The following is a 20,194-nucleotide window of genomic DNA, read 5'->3' on the forward strand; positions in this document are numbered from 1 at the left end:
AGTTGAGCTTACCCAAAAAGAAGCTACTATATTTTAGGAAAAAATAAACATTCACTTGAATTTTTTTTTTAAGTAATGTTATATCCTTCTTTCTCTCTTCTGAAAGAATTCCACCCAAGCACCAGTGTGAACTAGTACTCAGACCAAGTCTGAGACACATAAAACTGAAGCACCAGCATCACACTGACATAGTCATGAGACAACAGTTGCAGGAGAGGAAATGGATTTCAGTAAAACTGGTTAAGTATCACAGCCATTCTGTTCCCATGACCTTTCAGTGATGAAATCTGACTGATTTTGTTACACACAAAAGATCCAAGTATGACTGCAGGTATTGGGAACCTTACGGGAACATGGTCCCTCACTTATGGTATGGCCTCTTGGTCCACCTACAAAAAGCAAGAAGTGCCTTTTTGTTGTTTTTTGTGTTTTGTTTTTCTTTTTGTGGGTTGGGGGGCAGGCTCAGGTACAGGGGACACAGGAGAAGGTAATGGGGGCTAGTAATGCTGCAGGCTACCTTTACAGAAGACAAAGGACAAGAGGATCTCCTTCAATTTCCTCAGACAGGAAGTAAAAAGCAGAGAGCCTGATGAGGCTGCATTTATCAGGCCAGGTGAGCTTCACTAGCTAATCAGGAGCACATAGAAGGGCTGTTTTAAGTTTAAGACAGTCACACAAGCCAGCATGCACACATGCTGAAAGACAACAATTCCCTATGGGTTGAAAAACAGCCTATGCTTTGCCATTCCCCAGAACGCTTCGATTTTGAACACTGTTTTCATATAGTGATCATAAATCTTTCACTGACAATAATTTAACACTCCCCTCTCCATTTTTGCCAGACCTTCCACTTAAAAGGATCATGCAGTATTTCTCTGAACTACCTTGCAGGCAGTGATAGCAGGAATCAAACACAGCTAAACAGTTTGGGAAATGTATTTACAAAACAGACCTGGCCAAACAAACACCAATGGTTTCTCCATTCTATTGCACAGTTATGCTTCTTGCCTGACCTGGAGGTATCATGTGACTTGCAGAAAGCAATTCAGTGCCCAAGCCCAGTTAGCCACTGATTTTTCTGCAGAGTTCCACCAAGGGTCCCAATTTGTGAAAGCTGCGACCATGATTTTGCGATATTGACATCTTTCTGCTAAGAAGTTGACTGGGCCCACCAGCTCATTTCATGCAGGCTATCCAAGAGCCATTAGATAATAATGGCTTTCAGTTCTCACCCACCTGGGCTACATTCGAACTGGTGACCTAAGGTGAAGGTCTCCACATCCCATTACTAAACTCCCAAGCCATTTAGTATCCTCATGTTGTAAGCTTTTCGCTGCAGCATAAAGTGAATAGACAGTTAAACCCTTCTATACCTGAGAGCCGTTCTCAAGTTCATGGTCAAAGCCTCTTGATGCAAGTACAGATACAAGTTTTCAGAGATAAATTTGTTTGAATAATTTCTAGACAATACAAAAACCTCTGTACATGTAGAAAGAATTAAATACAATATTTTCCTATAAAACCCAAAGTTGTTTATATGAATCACAAAATAAAAGATTGGTATTAGTACCATGCAGAGACTTAAGATCTGATAAAAAGAAACAAATAGCATAAACATGAAAAGAACTTTTTAGCAATTCAAACAATATTAGCAGAATTACCAAGATATTAAAATATATCTATTTTAATAAATTAAAAGTAGAGCTTCATGTAAATTTTATCATTTAATGCTACATTCACATACAGTGAATGTATTGTATTTTCTGTTCACTACTGCTAGTCTTTCATACAGTTTAAAATATTAGGAACTGTAAATGATCTTGTGTATTAAATATGCCAAGTACTACAGAAGTGTTAATTCATGTATTATTAAAGCCGTTTTAGGAGTGAGAAGGTTTTTAAACAGTATGGGTTTCAACTATGAGTTTCAGCAAAATATATGAGCACATTTACAACAAGTTTAATTTATTAAAAACAATCTTCTATAAAGTAAGTTTGTTTTTTAATAAAAATACCATATACTATGCTAGGTTAAAGATACTTTCTCTGTAACATTCAGCCTTGAATTAATCAGATAAAGATGAAAGTGGAGAATTTTGCCATCAGTGTTTCTTACTAAACTCACTCAGTTATGCCTTTCAGCTTGGTATATTTTATATGAAGGATATCTTGTTAAAACAACTGTTGAAGGCAAGTCATGTCATATCAACCACACACCATACCCTATGGGAGCTCAAATGTTCCAAAGTCTATGTTAATATAATCCTCCTGCACAATTCAACTAAGGAAAAATAGTTTCTCAGTGACATGTAAGACTTCATATAAGTACCGCATTATCTACATGTCTTCCAGAAATGAGGTAAAGCCATCGCAAGGATTACACTGAATCAATTTGGGAAGGTAAATATTGTTAACAAGCACCATAAAATAGCCTAGTAGATGATTCTAATCTCTATTTATCAACTAACAAGTAGACTGCACTTCTAGACTGCACTTCTCAAGGCAGCTTCTAACAATATATCTGTAGGACAGCAATATTCTCTGGCTCAGGAGACCAATGCAACTTCTCAACAAGGGGTTTGCTGCTTTCTAATGCAAGATTTAGTATGCAATATGCTGTGTGCTTCCACCATCCTCTTTCAAAGTGGCTTTAAAGAAATGTATGTGGGCTTCTTGCCTATCTAAATCTTTTGAGCATGTTTTGACCTGGCCATAAAGATTAAGTACTGCCTTTTCTGAGCACTGTTCAGGATGTCTAAAATCTTTTGGACTACTTCCTGTGAAGATAAAGTATTTTTCAGTTATAGGATTTTGAACCTCTGGAGCAAAGCACTTTTACAGTCATTTAGATTTTGCTGTTAAAAAAAAACACACAAAGATGACAACAAGGAATCTGCTAGATCTGCTGGAGTTTATGGGTTCTTTGTTACTCTTCTGTGTGACACCCAAAACAGACTGAAAACTTCCATGTTACAGGGAAAATAAGGTGCAGACAAATGGTCATGCAGATGCTTCTGAATTTTAGTAAGCTAGTCTATCATGAGTCCTTGCCAAGAAAGCAAAAAAATCTTATTTTGTTTATTATTTGGGCTAGACCCCAAACTTTTTTTTTTTTTTTTTTTTTTTTAAGATTAAGAAAAAAGCTAAACAACAAAAACTTGGCAGAGTCAATTCTCCTGTTTAAACAGGCTACTCAGCAGGCTGACATTCAGCTTTTAGACTGCATTTTTCAAAATATTTTCTTGTTACTGACAGAAGCTGCTATAAAAAAATTGTCTCTGCATCCAGCTGGTGATTGACGGCAGGGCCAGAGAGACTGCAGTAGGCTTAAGCAAGGGAAAAGAGCATTAGCTGTGCCACAGTGGTGAAGTAGCGTGAGGTTTACAAGCAATAATAAGAAGAAATAAGCGTGTTCAGAACATTCTTGAGGCAAAAGAATAAGAGAACGCTAATGATGCAATAATAGGCATAACATTAAAATGAATCTCTAGAACTGGAAAACAAAAGCAGAAAAAAGGAAGATTCCATCCTGCTTTCCTAAAATGCTTTTAGTGGCAAAGGCAGCATATCCATCTTGTAGATCTGAAAATCCTCTATATCTTCCAAGGTACTAGACTATCTGGGATTCAAATTTTGAAGCCACAAAAGAAAGAAATACATTGTCTTTGTGTCTGAGATTACAGTTTTAAAAGCCGGTATTTCATTGATTTAAGATCATTATTTGATTCTAGCCCCTAACCAGATGCCACAGTTTTATCAAAAACCTGATATATCTCACCAAAAAATAGCCATGAGAACTCAGCGGTAAACATCGGTAAGCCTAGGCGTCTAAATCTGACTGATAACAGCTAGTGGCAGCCTTCAGTCAGATATTCCATTTCGAAGACATCTTTGCTCTTCCAGGAAAGAATGGACTGCACTAGCGTGAAGACATTTTTCTTCAACCAGAAAAACACAATTTTAAAACAAAAAGCAACAACAAAAGAGAAGTCACAAGGCAGAGTTTCACTTATGAGTGGAAAAGGCACTTCAGTGTTTTACCTACACATTCCTCTGCCACATCCTTGTGTCCCACCTGGCACTAACCAATAACAGGTAGCTAGTTGTACAGTCAGAGAGGTTAAATTTCTCCACATGGCTTTTCTAGGAGGAAATGGAAAGGCAAGACCTTGCTTTGTTTTCCAGAAACATTACAACTGCAGTCAGCATGTGTCCAGTGCACGTGACTGACCCGTAAAAGCTAAACAGCAAACTGGTAGACAAATATTTCTGCTGAATATCTCGTACCTGAATATCTAACACTAGCACATTTGGAAGACTCTTTCCTACTAATCATGCTGTGGTGTTTGGGTTTTACTATGCCTGAAAGCTTTGAAACCTCCTCTAGTCCATCCTTCATATAGTTTCCTCTGGTCAGAGGAAATTACTTTTGTGATTTCTGTGGCACAGTTACTACTAGGCATGGGCTTTCTTGGTCACCACTGTTTATCCCTGTGAGACAATGCTGGCTTTGTTCTCCAGTTGTTAGGAGCGTAAGCCCTAATGGCTCTAACCACAGTGGAATTTTGAGCTCACCCCTTCAAGTATACGCAACATTGAAGAAAAGATATTTTTTTCTATTGGTTACAAAACTGAGTACCCTTGATTTTCACTAGCATGCAAAGCTAAACAATACAGCTTTCCAGTTCTCCCCCCACCCATGAGGTTTGCTCGGGCTTTGAGAAGAGCCCTTTGAGGACTGCAGGGCTCTCCCGTTTGCACATACCTCTTTTTTCCCCCTTATCAGTAGCCAGCTTCTTCCTGTCATACTCTCTTCAGACTCATTTCTTCTGCCTCAGCTGACTTCCATCTGAGACCCTGTTCCTGTACGTTGCACAGGTTTCATTTGTCTCAATAAACCTGTCATCCACTCTTCCCCCAAGTCCATTGACTCAGGGTCTCCAGTACTGCAGTTTTGAAGACTCAGAGTTAACCTGTGCTCCTTTTCCTACTGCTCTGAGCACTCATCCTATAGGCATGCTCTAAATCAAATAGCAATTATTCATCTTTCTTACTCTATGTGCTTGTGTGCCCCTGAACATATATGCCCAGTCTGACAACCAAAATCATACCTATCTGCAGATGTAATTAGCTTCTCTGGGCAAGCTACAGAGTTATGAGATGATCCACCTTCCCAGCCTTGCACCAACCCCATTCACCTTAACTAACCAGGTCCTTACAAAACTACAAACAGCAAGTTTCTATTGCAAACGTTCTTACATCTATAGCATATAGACCATCTATATATGCTGTTATAACTAAAGAAATATCTGAAGTAGATGTAAAATGCTACTGTTCCAATTATGATTTTATGCATCCAGGAGTTAGTGGCTACACAAGGTGCAAGACAGATGATAGACCAGACTTACAGCAAGTATGAAGTTGCTGAAGATCTGGCAGCTACCATCTGATGGAGGCCCATATATCTAAGATATAAGATATAAGGACTTAGGTTGAATTTAATATGAGTCTTCCTCTAACAATCTGGGAAAATAATTTGTGGGAAAAGCTGTCTGACTGCTCTGGTAAGAACTGAAAGAACTGTGGCCAGTGCTTTGGAAGAAAATGTTTTGTTTTCAAACCACTGTTCATTTTTATGAAATAATAGCAAGGCAGGAAGTAGTTTCTTGTGTTTTAAGGACAGAAGACTCAGCGAAGAAATTTATTTAAGGTATCCAGATTTTTTTTTCCATGCAGTTTTTTTTTTTTTTTTTCTTTTAAAAGGTAAGGACATGGGTAAGGGATTTAAAAAAGCTCAGCGCAAAAAAAAAAATTATGCATTTGTCAAAGTTGGCATCACAGAATGTTTTGAATATATGTTCTACTCTTGTAAATAAAAAAAAAAAGTTTTTTCACCTTACTAAAGGCTTAGATTAAAAAGCATGATTTTCATTATTCCAAACCTGCTTCCACTGAAAAAACCCACACCACTGAAAAAAACACGTCAAAACGTATGTGTAATAGCATGACAGTTCATTCTACCACAATTTTTTTTTTCCTTCACCAGTGCAGTAAATTACAGCTCTGACCTAAATTCTCATATTTACTGAGTGGATTGTTTACTACCATATAATAAATATTGTAACACCAGTATTTATCTTTTAACTAGTATTTTTGAATCCCTTGCATCTGAGATCATAATCAAATTACACAGTACAGTTCTCCAATTACCTCCCTGGTTCATTATATTTACCTGTTTTTCCCTGGCAGACACTGTCTGCAGTGCCATCTGGAATGCATACTGTGGACTCCTGAATACAAACCTCAAGCCAGGGGAAACGAGGTACATCATTGGAAGTGATGGGCACATTAAAAACAGTATCAGGCACTAATCTACCCAAGTACCCCTGATAGCACTACAGTGTGCTGGTGTGCCTGCCATAATGAACAACGACCTCCAGCCCCTGGAAGATGGGTAAGTAACTGGGTAAGTAACAGTCAGCGCAGCCAATGACAGAGGAAGTTATAGGGTAGCCATAAGTAAATAGGAATATTGATTAGATGTGGGGAGACTTTCAGTATCAAAACTGAAATATGAAGATGGAAAAAAAACAGTAATTTCCTGTTTACAGTTACTACTCCATTTGTTCTAAAACATAACTTCCTGTTCTTGATGTTATATTTCCTTAATGCAATATGCAGCACCCATATGAACTCAAACTACATTCTTTATTCTAATGCAGATGTAAAATTTTGCTTAAACACAGCAAGTGGCTGATATTTGCATACATTGCTTAGATGAGCTTGTGGAGAAAGATAATATAACAGATAATATAAGATAACATATATATATGATGTAACAGATAATATAAGAAATCGAAACCCAAAATGAGTTTTAATAAATTTCCCAGAATCTCCTCTTCTAAAATATCTATGCGTAAACAGATGAGCCTTATACCACATATAACACTTAGAACATGCAGGAAAACTGCTCTTAGAGCACAGTAGCATAAACAAAGCTTTACTTCCAAGGGCCTGACACTGAAAAGCTAGGAGCATTATCATAAAATGTTAATTTCAAACATCCTAAGAGCACGCACAGACAGGAGTGAATACCAAGCATCAGAGCTCTAGTGTTCTCCAGTAACAAGAAAAAGAAAGCAAGAAGCCTCCCACTTACAACCTTGAGTATATTGCTGCCACGCCATCAAGACTTGTAGTTAGACACTTGGAAGGGCTGTATAGCAAGTGCCAGCTATCCAATAAAAAAAGGTTGGGCAAACTGGACCAGGGAAGGACTTCACCTCCTTAAACTGTCTCTGAGGAAAAGGGAACTTATCCTTATAAAAGTCAGAGTATTAAAGGGTCAGCCAATTCCCATATAAAATTATCTGAACAGCGATGAAGTAAGTTTATTCACCTTTCTTATGAATTCTTAAAAGATCCAGACACAAGAAGAGTCTTTCCTCAATTTGAGGTAGATGAGCTTGTTTTCAACTTAAAATAGAAAGCAACTGGTGTTAACTAGGAAAGAAAAGAGCAATTTGCTAGTCTGGCCAACACTGCTTGGACTATTTTAACTCTTTGGAGTGGGCATTGCTGCAGGGATACAAAGTAACTGAACAAAAGAAAATAAATTTGAAACAAAGTCAAGAAAGTAAATCTAATTGCTGATATTCAGAAATACATTTCATTCCATTTAGTGGCAGTGTCAATATTTAGATTTCAGTATAACCTCTAAGCAATAACCTAGGCCTGGAGTGGCTGATTTGCTTACATTTTGATATCTCACAAAAGGTCTGTTTATAATTTGTAAGTATTCTTGTGGAAGTAGGTGAGGGGGAAAGCATCAACACTGAAAAAAACTACCCAATGAGGTTGCTTTGACCTGTTTGGTAAACCTAACAGATTTTTGCCTGTTACACAGTACCATGCTCCCATAAGATATGAATCTACCAGCTGTGAATTTTAAAGCCATTCAGTAGCACGTTTTTATGGATGATTATCTGATGCTATGCCTTTCTAGCAATTTCAATGCCACAGTTACCATTGATGCTGATGCACGGTCTGGATATATGCCTGATGCTCCCCAGGGTGATATGAATCAGAACTGCCTCTGTCGGTCATGCTGGGTCCAGCATGTTACATAACTGTCATCAGTAATCAAGCAGCAATGCAGCGATTCTAAAAGCATGCTGCTACCCCTGGAAGCCAGAAAGCCTCCTGCTATGATAGCCATGAAATGCTCTCTTAGTTATAAGATCTAGGTGTTGCCCAAAGCAAGCAGCAAGGCATTGTGTCTTACTAGGATATGATCATTCGGTTTCTCACTTCAATTTTGATTGATGGGGTGAAAAAGCTCAGAGTATTCTCTGGAAAGGTTGTTTTTTTTTTTTTTTTTTTTTTTTTAAAACAGCATTTGACTTCAATGCAAAGGAGTCCATATGAATATCCATATGAAATCTCAGCCATGTGAGATTTCATATGGATAGTATTGTCATAGTTAAACAGGTAGGTCACAGCATCAGGAGGATTCTACGAAGACCAAAAATAAAATACGTGAAACTAGTAAGAAGATTAGGTTTCTCAGCCTTAATTCAAGTCTGCAACAAAATGATAGAAAGTGATCTCAAGTGTTAGGCAAAAGAAAAATGAAAAATTTGATTGATTTTTAAACATGCTACAGCTCAAGTTTCTTTATCCCAATGATTATTCACCACAAGTCACATAAAAAAATCACGTCCCTTCATATCCTACAATAGGAGTCTTATTTTGATCTACATTAGGAGCACTTCACCAACAGAGCAATTTTGGAACACCACTATGGCAAAGACTCTGCATGTAATCAGCTATATCAGCAAAGGTTTGCTTTATACCCACACAAGAAAAAACATCAGTTATTAGCAATACAAGCAATTATCAGTCAAATAACAGTTACAGAAGTAAAACAATACATGCTATACAGGTTTCTACTGATACAACTTGGTTGAAGTGGGACACTACACCACTTAGGTATCTTTGACTAAGCTATACCAACATATACTATAGATTGTATTTTCCTTTTTAAATTAAAATCTCTGAACCAAGGTATTTAGTAAAATATCTTGATTCATTTTCTATTGCTCAATTCAACTTCCAAAGTTAGTAAGATGTCAACATCCTTTCTAGTACCCAGAAGGTAGAACATAACAGCAGGACAAATAAAATCCTGTTAGACAAAGACTGTATGCTATACCAAAAGACAGTTATGAAACAAAGGCCAGAGACTGTGTAAACACACTACACGTGAGATTTTTATTGAGTTATAATACCACAGCTTCTGTGTAAACATATTATAGTGTTTTCTGTAATTTTTACTATTTAGAAAACAAGGGAAATAAATAGTATATGCTGCTACAGGTCTGAAGGGAGTTTTACATCTATTATATCATGTTTTCCTTTCTTCATTTGTATCCCATTAAATGCAAAATAGAATTTTCTAAGTAAGTTTCACAGCCAGACACACTTCTGGCTAAGTATTATTGCTGCTGACCATTAATATCTAAACAGGAAGAATCTGAGGCACCTTTTGTATTCATTGATCAGCACTGATCACCCCTTATACAGGTGACTGGCTGCCTCATCTACAGCCAAGCACAGAAACATCCATGACACTGTGGTGCTTCCACACATCGTGGCCTGAGCCCTCATGGCACTGTGCAGCGCAATCAGGTTACACAAGCTGGTTTACAGCTTGAAAGTTTGTGCTGTCTCCCTTCACCTCCCTTCATACATGTGTCACAGTCACCAGCATAAAACACTGACCAGAAATAGATTTTTCACTGTGGTGAATGCACCACAGCCTCTCCCTCCAGATAGGTTCATAGAATCACTAAGGCTGGAAAAGACCTCCAAGATCATCTGGTCCAACCATCCCCACTACCACCAGTGTGACACACTGAACCATGTCTTGAAGTACCATAACCAACCTTTTCTTAAACAACCCCAAAGGATGGTGACTCCCTGGATGAAGCAGCATACGCAGTAGCTTCCAGGAGGCTACACACAAGGGAAACAGTGTTAAGTGCTCTCTCCCCTAATGCTGTGATTACTTTGAGTCTTAAAGGCCATAACAGGTAGCCAAGTCCACCCAGTAGTGAGGCCTACAGTTACCCACTAGGCACACAAGTTAGTCATTCCAGTTTTGCAAGACTGCACAGCACACATCTAGGCAAGGAGGCAATTGATCAGCACTGATAAACACAGCAGCCCAGAAACTCCACAAAAACATTTAAGGGCCCTGGCTGTGATTCAGCTGCAGAGGAGCCACACTGCAGTGTCACAGCCAGCTACGGACAGGTACATGAAATTAATTCATTCAACTGCTGCTTGGTTCCCCACAGTCCATTTAACTGACTTTTGTGCAGAGGTAAGGGAATTTCACCTTTTATATAAACACTGGAAAGACTTCACAAATTATTCCCAGTATACCACACATGCTCTAAATGGTGCAGCCTGATTAAACAGTACATGATATAGCATCTTAGACTACTCTGCATCACAGTCCTCAGTCTACAAGATGGCACAGACCCAACATGCTTCATGAAACTGTAAAAGGAAGTTCAATGCAACTATAACAGGAAAAGATATCTATTTTCATGAATCGCCTGTTACTCAATGAGCAGAAGACTGAGATATGACAGACTGATTAGCCAGGAGACGCACAGATTTTTTGCTTGGCATTTCTGATAAATTTATTTCATAGTTACCAGAAATTAAAGGAAAATCCTAATATCATCTTTGATTTTATGGTACTGCAATGTTTTTTGTTCTTGTTTTTGACACTACAGAATTAGTTTTACACCTAAATATAATTACACATTTTCACCTTCCTATTGCAGTCACATGAAGTATGCATTCCACTTTCACTCTTCCCCTAAAATCATTTGCTTTATTTTCAAAACCTTGTATGCATGTGCATTTATGTGCACATGAACATGGAACTAAGAAAAACATTTAAAATCTTTTTGTCCACATCTTTAAAACGTATAACACAAGTCTTGTTTTTTTGGAAACCAATTTGAGGTGATGCATGCTTTGCTAAATCTTTTTTCCTCGCTAAAGCAGCTTTTTTTCCTCTTAGATGGAAAAGAAATCAGCATAAAGTAGCATTATCAAATGCTACTCATTTGTCAAAGTATTCTAGCAAGAATTCAATAGTTTTGTTATATATAAGCCAGAAGTTCAGTGATATTTCTGCATCTGAATGTGAAATATGAGTTATGCCACTTTTGTACCATGAAGCTCTACAGCTAGGTGGTAGAATTAATGACTGAACAACTTAAGCCTTAAACAGAACCAAGTGCTATGCAGGTCTAAAGTTGCCAACCTCACTAAATATATATATATATATATATATATATATTATTTTTTTAAGCAAATCAGAGCACAATTTTGAGGTTTATTCTATGAAACCCTTTTGGAAGCAGGAGAAGTGACAGCAGAAGAATGGAAGACAAAAATAACTAAAAAGTAATTTCTGGTAAAACTCTGAACCTGTTTCAATAATTTTATTTTTTTATCATTTCATTAAATAATCCTCTGGTTGTTTGGCAGCAGATTTATTTCTAAATGGAAGCATCATTTGGAAATAAAAAAAATGTTTAGGAAGAAAACTAACATGAAAGGTTTCCAGTTTTCCAAAAGCCACCTCTTTGAACTCCTTTTTGCATGAACACATTCTTTTAATTTGCTAACCATCTGCAAATAACCCAGTTTTCTTTTCCAGAAAGATTTTTTTTTAGAGTGAATTTGTTGTTTTTTTTGTTTTGTTTTGGTTTTTTTTTGAGTGAATTAGCCATCACTACAAATGCACAAATTTTCAAGGGAGAATTGTCTCCTGTATTTCAACAGCGTCACTATGCAAAATAGACCTTACATTACTTTGAAGAAGGGCTGCTGTCACCTCATACTGCTAAAAGTAACACGTGCTCATGACTCACTGCCCCATTTGGTTGCAACTCATCAGTGCCAACAGCCCTAATTTGCTTCCAGCCATTATGACCAACAGCTCTGAAATATTAGACCTACCAAGTACTCCACCCAGGGAAAGAGCTCCTTGAGTCCTTTATTCCCTATAGAGTACCCATACATGAGAATAAATCAGTGATATGAAAGAAAAAATCCATCCCAGTAAAATTTGCAGATGACACAAAAGATAAAATGGTAAATACCAAGGAGTTGTCAGTTCCACAGATTGCATAGCAGCCTGGGCTCACTTGAGTAAGATGTTTTAACATAGCAGAGCACAAATTTCTCTGCCTAGTAACTAAGAACACAGATTCCAGATAAAGGCAATATAATTACCTAGAAAGGGGTGTATGGATGATGGTAATTTAATTAACATTAGCATACAGTGTAATGCCTTGTCTAGTGCCACAAATGCAATCCTTTGATATACACAATTAAACACTGGGTAGCAACAGGTCTGCGTCACCAATGCAGAACCACAGTCATTGTTTCAAACAGCATGCAAGAAGGTTGTACTGTTTTGTATCTAGAATCCTTGAGTACTAGCAAAAGAACAACCAGTGGACTATATCAGTATTTAAACTAGGAAGACTGAAGACTGCTGCAAAGAGGTGTTCAGATTCTAGACAAATTGCCTTGCTAAAAACAAGAGTGGAAACCTCTATCAAAGGGGAGGATAGAAGGTCAATTGGTTACTCTGTAAGTATCTAAATGCACAGGGGAAGAACTGAAGAACATCATGATTATTAAAGGATTCTTCAACTTCTTAATGCTGGATTTGGTAAGTTTCTGCTACCAAAAGGAAAACTTCTGAATAAGGTAAGGTAACAATACTTAATGGAAATGGTAACTAACAGTAAACAGTTCAGCTAAAGAAAGGCAGGATTTACTTTCACAGTTTTTATAATCAGTATTTTCCTTCTAAAAAGGAGCCAGAAGTTGCAGGATTCTGTTAGTTATCTTGTACTGTTCTTTGAAATCAAAAAAATGGCAAAGAGCTGGAGCTCCGCCTTTCAAATGGATACCTAAAATGCTCCATGATACCTTTGTTACTGATATCTATGGCTTTCACATATAAACTAAACCCAGGTATTTGGCTTTTAATACTTCGTGAAAAGAAAAAAAAAATTCCTAGTTGTGGAATGAATGTATAAATTGCTGGTAAATGAAATGTACTGCTCTTGCTCACTGTTTTCCCAAGCAGTATTTTGGACTTGCTAGATATTAATATTTCTTTATTTGTGTAAAGTAAGGAATTACTGAAAGAGCATAGGCGAACTGAACCCTTGCTCAATACAGAGTACCCTGGTAACTGATAATTTGAATTGATCTTTCTGTTACTGAAACCAGTAACATAACTCAAAACAACTTTCAGAACTGGAATTAAAATGAAATGCAAGAACCATTTCCATAGACTATCAAAAACACATCTTAACAGGGAATTAGCAGACAATATTTTATTCAAAGGGTGTGGTCACAGGACCTGACAACCCAGCCAGTTTAACATGGATTGCATGCAAGCAAGCAAAAGGTAATCGTCTAATTGGTCAATTGACCAATATTAAATTCACCTCAGGATTTAACTCAGAATAGATATTACAATTAGACACTGCAAAGCTTAAGTGAATCTTCAAAATCTGTATTGAACTGTAAACTGAATGGGATTTTGTAAACCTGAATAACGTGGCCCTGTATTATTCAGTGGAAAAAAAATCAGGTAACTTTTATGCGTCTCCCATTCTCTATTCAAAGTACATTCCACTAATCTCAGAGAGATTTAAAACCAGTGCAATATCTATGTCGTAATAGTAGAAGTATGATAAAATTTGTTATTGAAAAGTTATGTTTGAGTGCTGTTCTCTTAAATGCTCCAATCAGCCAAGGATTAGATGTTCAACTTAATGCTAGCCAAGTGATCGTTAATCATTTTAAAGTGGCACAGCTAATCTCATTTCATATCCAGAGAAAGCCCACTCATTCAACATGCAAGATGACATAGCCTCACTTCTGGATGTGTTTTACACTCAGTTGAAGACTTCCTTTTTTTTTCCTGAAAAAGACATCTAGAACAACCCAGCATAAAAACCCTACAGATATGTTCAAAACTACACAAAGGTGAAAGCAAAACTAGGCAGCTATAAAAGGGGTAAAAGTTTTGCTATAGAGAGTTCCTAGAGAAAGGCTATAAGAACTAGTGGATTTGTATTGACAGGCCTGTTGCATGAGTTAGCAGTGGCTTCTTTTACAGATACTAATAAATAATGAATTAAGGTTATTAGATTTTAAACTAATATATTTTAAGAAGAGGTTAGAGAGAACACCACCCTAAAGACAGATCTACTGTGCAAGACAGAATCACACAGACTCACAGAATTTCTAGGTTGGAAGAGACCTCAAGATCATCAAGTCCAACCTCTGACCTAACGCTAACAGTCCCCACTAAACCATATCCCTAAGCTCTACATCTAAATGTCTTTTAAAGACTTCCAGGGATGGTGACTCCACCACTTCCCTGGGCAGCCTGTTCCAATGTCTTACAACCCTTTCGGTAAAGAAGTTCTTCCTAAGATCCAACCTAAAACTCCCCTGGATAAACACAAAGGCCTTCGCCTTTACTAAAGCAAGTGAAATAAAATAGCACATATTGCAGTATGAAAATGTGTTGTCTACCAGGGCCACAAGATTTCATGGGCACGTAAATCAATTTTTTGTTTTATCCATTTCATAAATGATCCTTAATTTAAACTTAAGAGGCTGACAAGAATGGTTTAGCCTTGCACATCCTTTTCTCAGTTGTGCAAATATTTACAGGTTTTGAGCCATCAAGGTAGCTTATTTAGTCTGGCAAGGTTGGATATTTTAAGCATTTACAGGCTCATGATGATAATGTATATATGAACAAGCCATACCTTCCAGGACAAACTGCTCGTCTTCTTACACTGAAATCGGTAAGACTTCTGTTCTATGCTCATTTCAATAACTTGCAGATAAATGAAGGGAAAAAGAGCTAATAAAGCCACAGCTGTATTTCCACAACTTAAGCAAGCGAGGTGTTTTCCTTGCATGTTTACTCCATACTCTTGATTTCAGAAAAAATACATTGCTGCAGAACTCTTTCCTATTCTTTGTTTTCCTCTGGAAAAGAGACATGACCTTAAACTTGCTTTATATAGACAGGAAGAAATGAAGAAGAAATGATGCTTCCACCATTGCTTTGGAGGTAGTACAGAACAGCCACCAAATGGGGAATTTCACCCTCACAATCCAGATAATACTCTGAAGGGCCACTTTATGAACAGAACAACTTCAAGGAGAAGAACAAATAACTGAGATTTCCTCTGCTTGTACACAACTGAGACTCCCTACAGACAAAAAAGAAAAAAACATACTTTTCTTGACAAGCCATTATTCCTTGTAATTCAGCAACAAACATAACTGGAGCACGTGCAGAGAGATGCACCACCTCTGGAGATCTTCTACCCAGACTTTGTTCTCTATTTGACACTCCATAAAGTTGAACAAGAGTGCAAAACGTAAGTGTCTCAGCAAACAAAAGAAAGGATTTTCAAACTGAACAAGAGGGAAAAACCTTGGCAGCTTGGTTACATTTTCTTCTCAGTTCTAGTTGACTATTTCTTTTTATTGTCAATTTTGTTTGACACCACAAAGAAGCTGGACATTCCTGGCTACAGCTGTGTGGAGTAAAAATGGGAAAAAAAAAGTGGGGAAATATGGACTGCCAAATTCCAGGGCAGTAACTGATGGGTTTCTGTTTTTACTGTCATAGCTCAAGACATGTAATCTACTTCAAAAAGCACAATGGTGAAGTCTTATTATAAAAAATTGTGGTGTGTTGGTCATTACCACAACTTTCAGCAAAAGCAGAAACAAATTGCAATTGTTCTCAAATTTTAGAGCTTTTTAAAATATTTATTTACATTTACAGCCACCTCAAAAAACATAGGCCCATAGCAACCAAGGTGACAGACAAGGGAAGGGGAAATCTTTTGTTTGGATTTTGGGAAGGGTGTAAGGCACATCAGCTTTTGCAACAGTATATTCCACTCTGTTCTAGGTGGTATATCTAGTGGCATCTATAAGACCAAACTGTAAGTTAAATAAATAGCCTAGAGTGATTCACACTAACATATTCAATACACATGAAATAGACAAAATATTATCTCATGTAATCATTGGACCAACTCCTCAGGGATGTTGTAGTAAAAAATCTGCAATTATTTTCCTCAAGTAAAATGCTTTAACTAACCTAAAACTTTAAGAACTCTTAAAAACATTAGTGCTAGTACATACCAGAAATAAAGTTTAATAAGTTACTTCTCAGAAAACATTTGGGGAAGTATTTCTGGAGTGGAAGGTCGGGGCACGATCCTTTCAGATTTTTACAGAAAGGATCAGAATATCTTGATTTAAATTGCTAAGTAGCTTTGCACAAAATATCTTTAATAGGTAGACAGTTAAGCATAAATCTGAAGTAGGCTCACAGCATAACAGCATAATATTTTTTTTTCCATTTAAAAATGTGGGGGGAAGGAGAAGGAAGAAATAAAAACCCTGTAAGGAAGCTCCATTATAAAAGAAGTTGAAGAGTCCCGTCATCAAAAACAAACAAGCTTCTAGCAAGCAAGCATTCTCAGCATGTACAAACTGCACAGACTGAAGTTCAGCAAGTGGTCATACCACAAGAGAACCAGAATTAAAAAAAAAAAAAAAAAAGATTAAGTAACTCTGAACAACTTCAGGAACTATAAAGAACCTTAAGATACTTACAAAGGAACACAAGTTACCCGTTTCCATAGATATATTTGTCAGGTATATGATAATATTCTCCAGTTTAAAGTTAAGTGGAGTCTAGTACAGCCCACAACATAGCTCTGGAAGACCACTGCACTTGAATGCTGCCTGGGTTCACAGCCAGATACCCTGCTAGGATTGGCACCCCACACTGAGCCTCCTCCTGCTTTTCAGTGCCTGCCACTGATATGCTGCCCCAAGCAGTTTGAAGCTACTGGTATGATGACTACCAAAGCTGCAGTCCTATCTGCAACAGCAGTGAACAGCAGTGTGTAGGTGAGTAAATATAATTTCATACACAGTTGTCTCATAACAAAAAGTTCACATTTGTCTTGCAGCACTGAAGTATAAGCTTTAAAATGTCACTAATACACCTTGATTCTGTTATGGTTGTTTAACAAGTTGATGAGAACTTCTCACTAAAACTTTTATATCATTGGAAATAAATTACCATGGGAAAAAGTACCAAAAACATCCATTGGAAAGAATACAAAGAATGCCTCAGAGAACTTAAACAGCACTGAAGTACCACCAAGTGGGAAACTCCACTAATCAAAAAGCACTCTTTTCTGTAGAAAGACAGCCCTTAGTTTTCAAAAAATAATCTATGCTTTCACCTCACTTGTGGAACTAGTCAGTAGTACTTAAACCAATTCACATAAGGAATTTCAGGTTGTGACAAAACAGATATCAATTAGAACAGCCTCATTGCCTGTCCAAATTTTTGCCTTTTGGGGGAGTTGACTTTGCCATTGAGGGTGGCAGGGAGATCTATTTAGCCAATACCTATTTGCTACTATATATGTACCTGTAGGTGAACATCTACTACCCTATTTTGTGGTCAACACTGCTAACTGTTTTAACTATAGTGACTACAACATCTACCTAATTTCAAATATTAAAATAATCAGCTATTCTGCATCACTATATTTTGCACTCATAACAAACTGTTCCAAGGTCCAATTTCTACAAAGTTTTAAAATCTTGAGGTTGTTTCAAAACCTGATATAAATAGTATACAACAAATCTGTTTTTAAACATTTGAACAAATGAATACATTTTTATGATTACTGAACTTAAATAGCAAGAAAAGTACAATCATAAAAGTTAAGCTCTATGCTGATGTTTACAGTCCCACTAACAGACTGCTTAAATTATCCTGGACACTGCTTATTTGCAGAGTAAGATGGGAAAAACAAAATGTAAAAAATATTTATAAATCAATGTTTAGCACAAATATCTCACACCAAAAGTAGGTATGAACACAAGAAGCCAAGCCAATATTCAGACTTCCATTTTGGCTCAAAGTTATATTAATGCTAAAATTATATTCATAAATCTAGATTTCTCTTTATCCTCTCACTTCCCTAAACCAAAATGATACCCTCGATTTACTCAAAAGCACCAGTTACTTAATGTGTTAATGGTGTTACCTAATATATATATACACACACACCAAAAATTTCACAAAACAACAGTACATTATGGAATAAGATTGGATGAGAATGTGACCTGAAAAACTATGAGTATGATGACCTTACTGAAGAAACATTTTGTTCCAATGCAAGTACAACTGACATTTAGAAGCTAATGGTTGTGTTTTTTTTAAATGGTCTGTCATACACAAGAAAATAGTAACAGTGAAAAAAATAAGGATATAGTTGGAGTATGAAAACTAAACACTAAGTGACAGAAAGCTTCAAAATTCAGTAGGATTACAGAAAACTCAATGCATTTGCAATATATTAATACAAAATCATTTATATCTGTAAATATATACTTTTAAATTCTACGTTAAAGTGTTATTAAATCCTTACTGCAGTGAAATATAAACTTTACTGATAGATTGCAGAAGAAACATAAGTAAGCAAGTTACAGTTGCCTGCCCACAGTAACAGCACTTTTGTCAGAAGCTCCAGTAACAATCTTTAGATACACACAAAAGTGGGCTCTGTTAGGGCAGTGGACAAAGGCAAATGACTGCAAAGCAAGAGAACTCAACTTCAATTTAACTGTCCTGTAAGGTACATACTAATTAACTGCAAAGCTATGAAATCCTAGCTAGCATGTTAAGTCTGCTACATGACAGTATAATTTGACTTCTTAAAGGATTATGCAAATTACAACTCATCATTCCATTACACGACTGAAAAAAAAGTGACAGCTAATTTATACATAACACACCTTTCAAATCCCTAAGATGTCAAGCACCTGTGCAATACATTTTGCTTAGATTTTCTAGTGTATACATTCTTGTTTATTGCACTGTACAGAAGCATACCTAAGATTTAGCAAAATCATAGGGTCTTATTTGCTTTTTAGCTTTTAGAGCACAATCCCAAAAAATTAAACACCATATTTCTGTCCCTGCTTTAGAGGTTTTGTACATAAGCAGAGGTATAAGGTTTCAACGCGTGTAATTTCTGAATAGCGGGAGAGCACGAGCACTAAATGCACGAGCTAGATGCAAGACTCACACAGATTTCAACATACTTCTGGTAGGTAGATTCACAGTAGATTCCGTCATATCTGTAGATTTTCCTACATTCTGATTGGTTGGGCAGAGGATGCTGGACAGTTATTCTGTAGAGGCATCAAAAACAGATAGACATGACTAGAGATTCTCTACAGTTAACTGTAATGCAGGACAATCAGTATGTTGAAAGTGATTTACTTATATTTTTTGTAAGCATCTTTCTGATCTCTTTAAATCAACTGCCTTGTGCACATAACATCCAGAGCTTCCACTTTTCAAAAGTTGCACTGAGAGTAAACTAAACTTTGGTTCTCCACAAGAATGGTACTTTTCCACCCCCCACCATCAAATGAAAGGGGAAGTAGTAAAGAACTTTATGAACCAAACTGATATTTCACAAACTTTGTGTACATAAAATAGTGCTTATAAACTTAATAATTTATTGTTTAGTGTTGCAATCCTTCCTGAGGAAGGACATCCATTTATATTAGCAGGGAGTTTGTCCAGACAAAGACCAAATAACCCTCCAATTTAAAATGTCAACAGAAATTCACACATTTGCAAAGAATGAGGATGTTGTGGCATTAGGAGGACTGTGATTGAAGGTGCTCAGCACCATCTGAATAATGCCATATGTTCTCGGATTGACTGAAAAAAAATGAAAGTGATTGGCAGCAATCAGGAGGTGCGCAGCATCTTGTAAAATCAGGCCCTAAAAGATTTGTCAATCATTCTATTATTTATCCCTCCCCAACTCCCTGTTAGCAGAAAATATAATTTGGCTATAAAAATTCAATGTTTTTAAAATATACTTGGGAATTGCACACAAAACAGTACCCACTAATTTCCTTTTTATTTTTTTTCCCTCCCCTCTTCTCCTGAATATAAACACATTTTAGATTCCTTTGCATCTTCCAG

General features: G+C 36.8%; 1 protein-coding gene across 6 annotated transcripts in view; it reads right to left on the reverse strand.

Annotated features, from left to right (window-relative positions):
- The window catches only part of NPAS3 (neuronal PAS domain protein 3), a gene marked incomplete at both ends in the record, with an annotated part of 620,600 nt that overhangs the window by 519,637 nt on the left and 80,769 nt on the right, over positions 1 to 20,194 (reverse strand). Inside the window, one exon of one of the 6 annotated variants that reach the window (XM_084286989.1) lies at positions 19,294 to 19,383. The exons of the other annotated variants lie outside the window; for them this stretch is intronic. Within the exon in view, the coding sequence (XP_084143115.1) occupies positions 19,294 to 19,383 (90 nt within the window). The remainder of the gene's footprint in view (positions 1 to 19,293; positions 19,384 to 20,194) is intronic. 6 annotated transcript variants of the gene reach the window in all.

The sequence above is a fragment of the Netta rufina genome (assembly GCF_964035555.1).
Source record: "Netta rufina genome assembly, chromosome: 5".
NCBI lineage: Eukaryota > Metazoa > Chordata > Aves > Anseriformes > Anatidae > Netta > Netta rufina.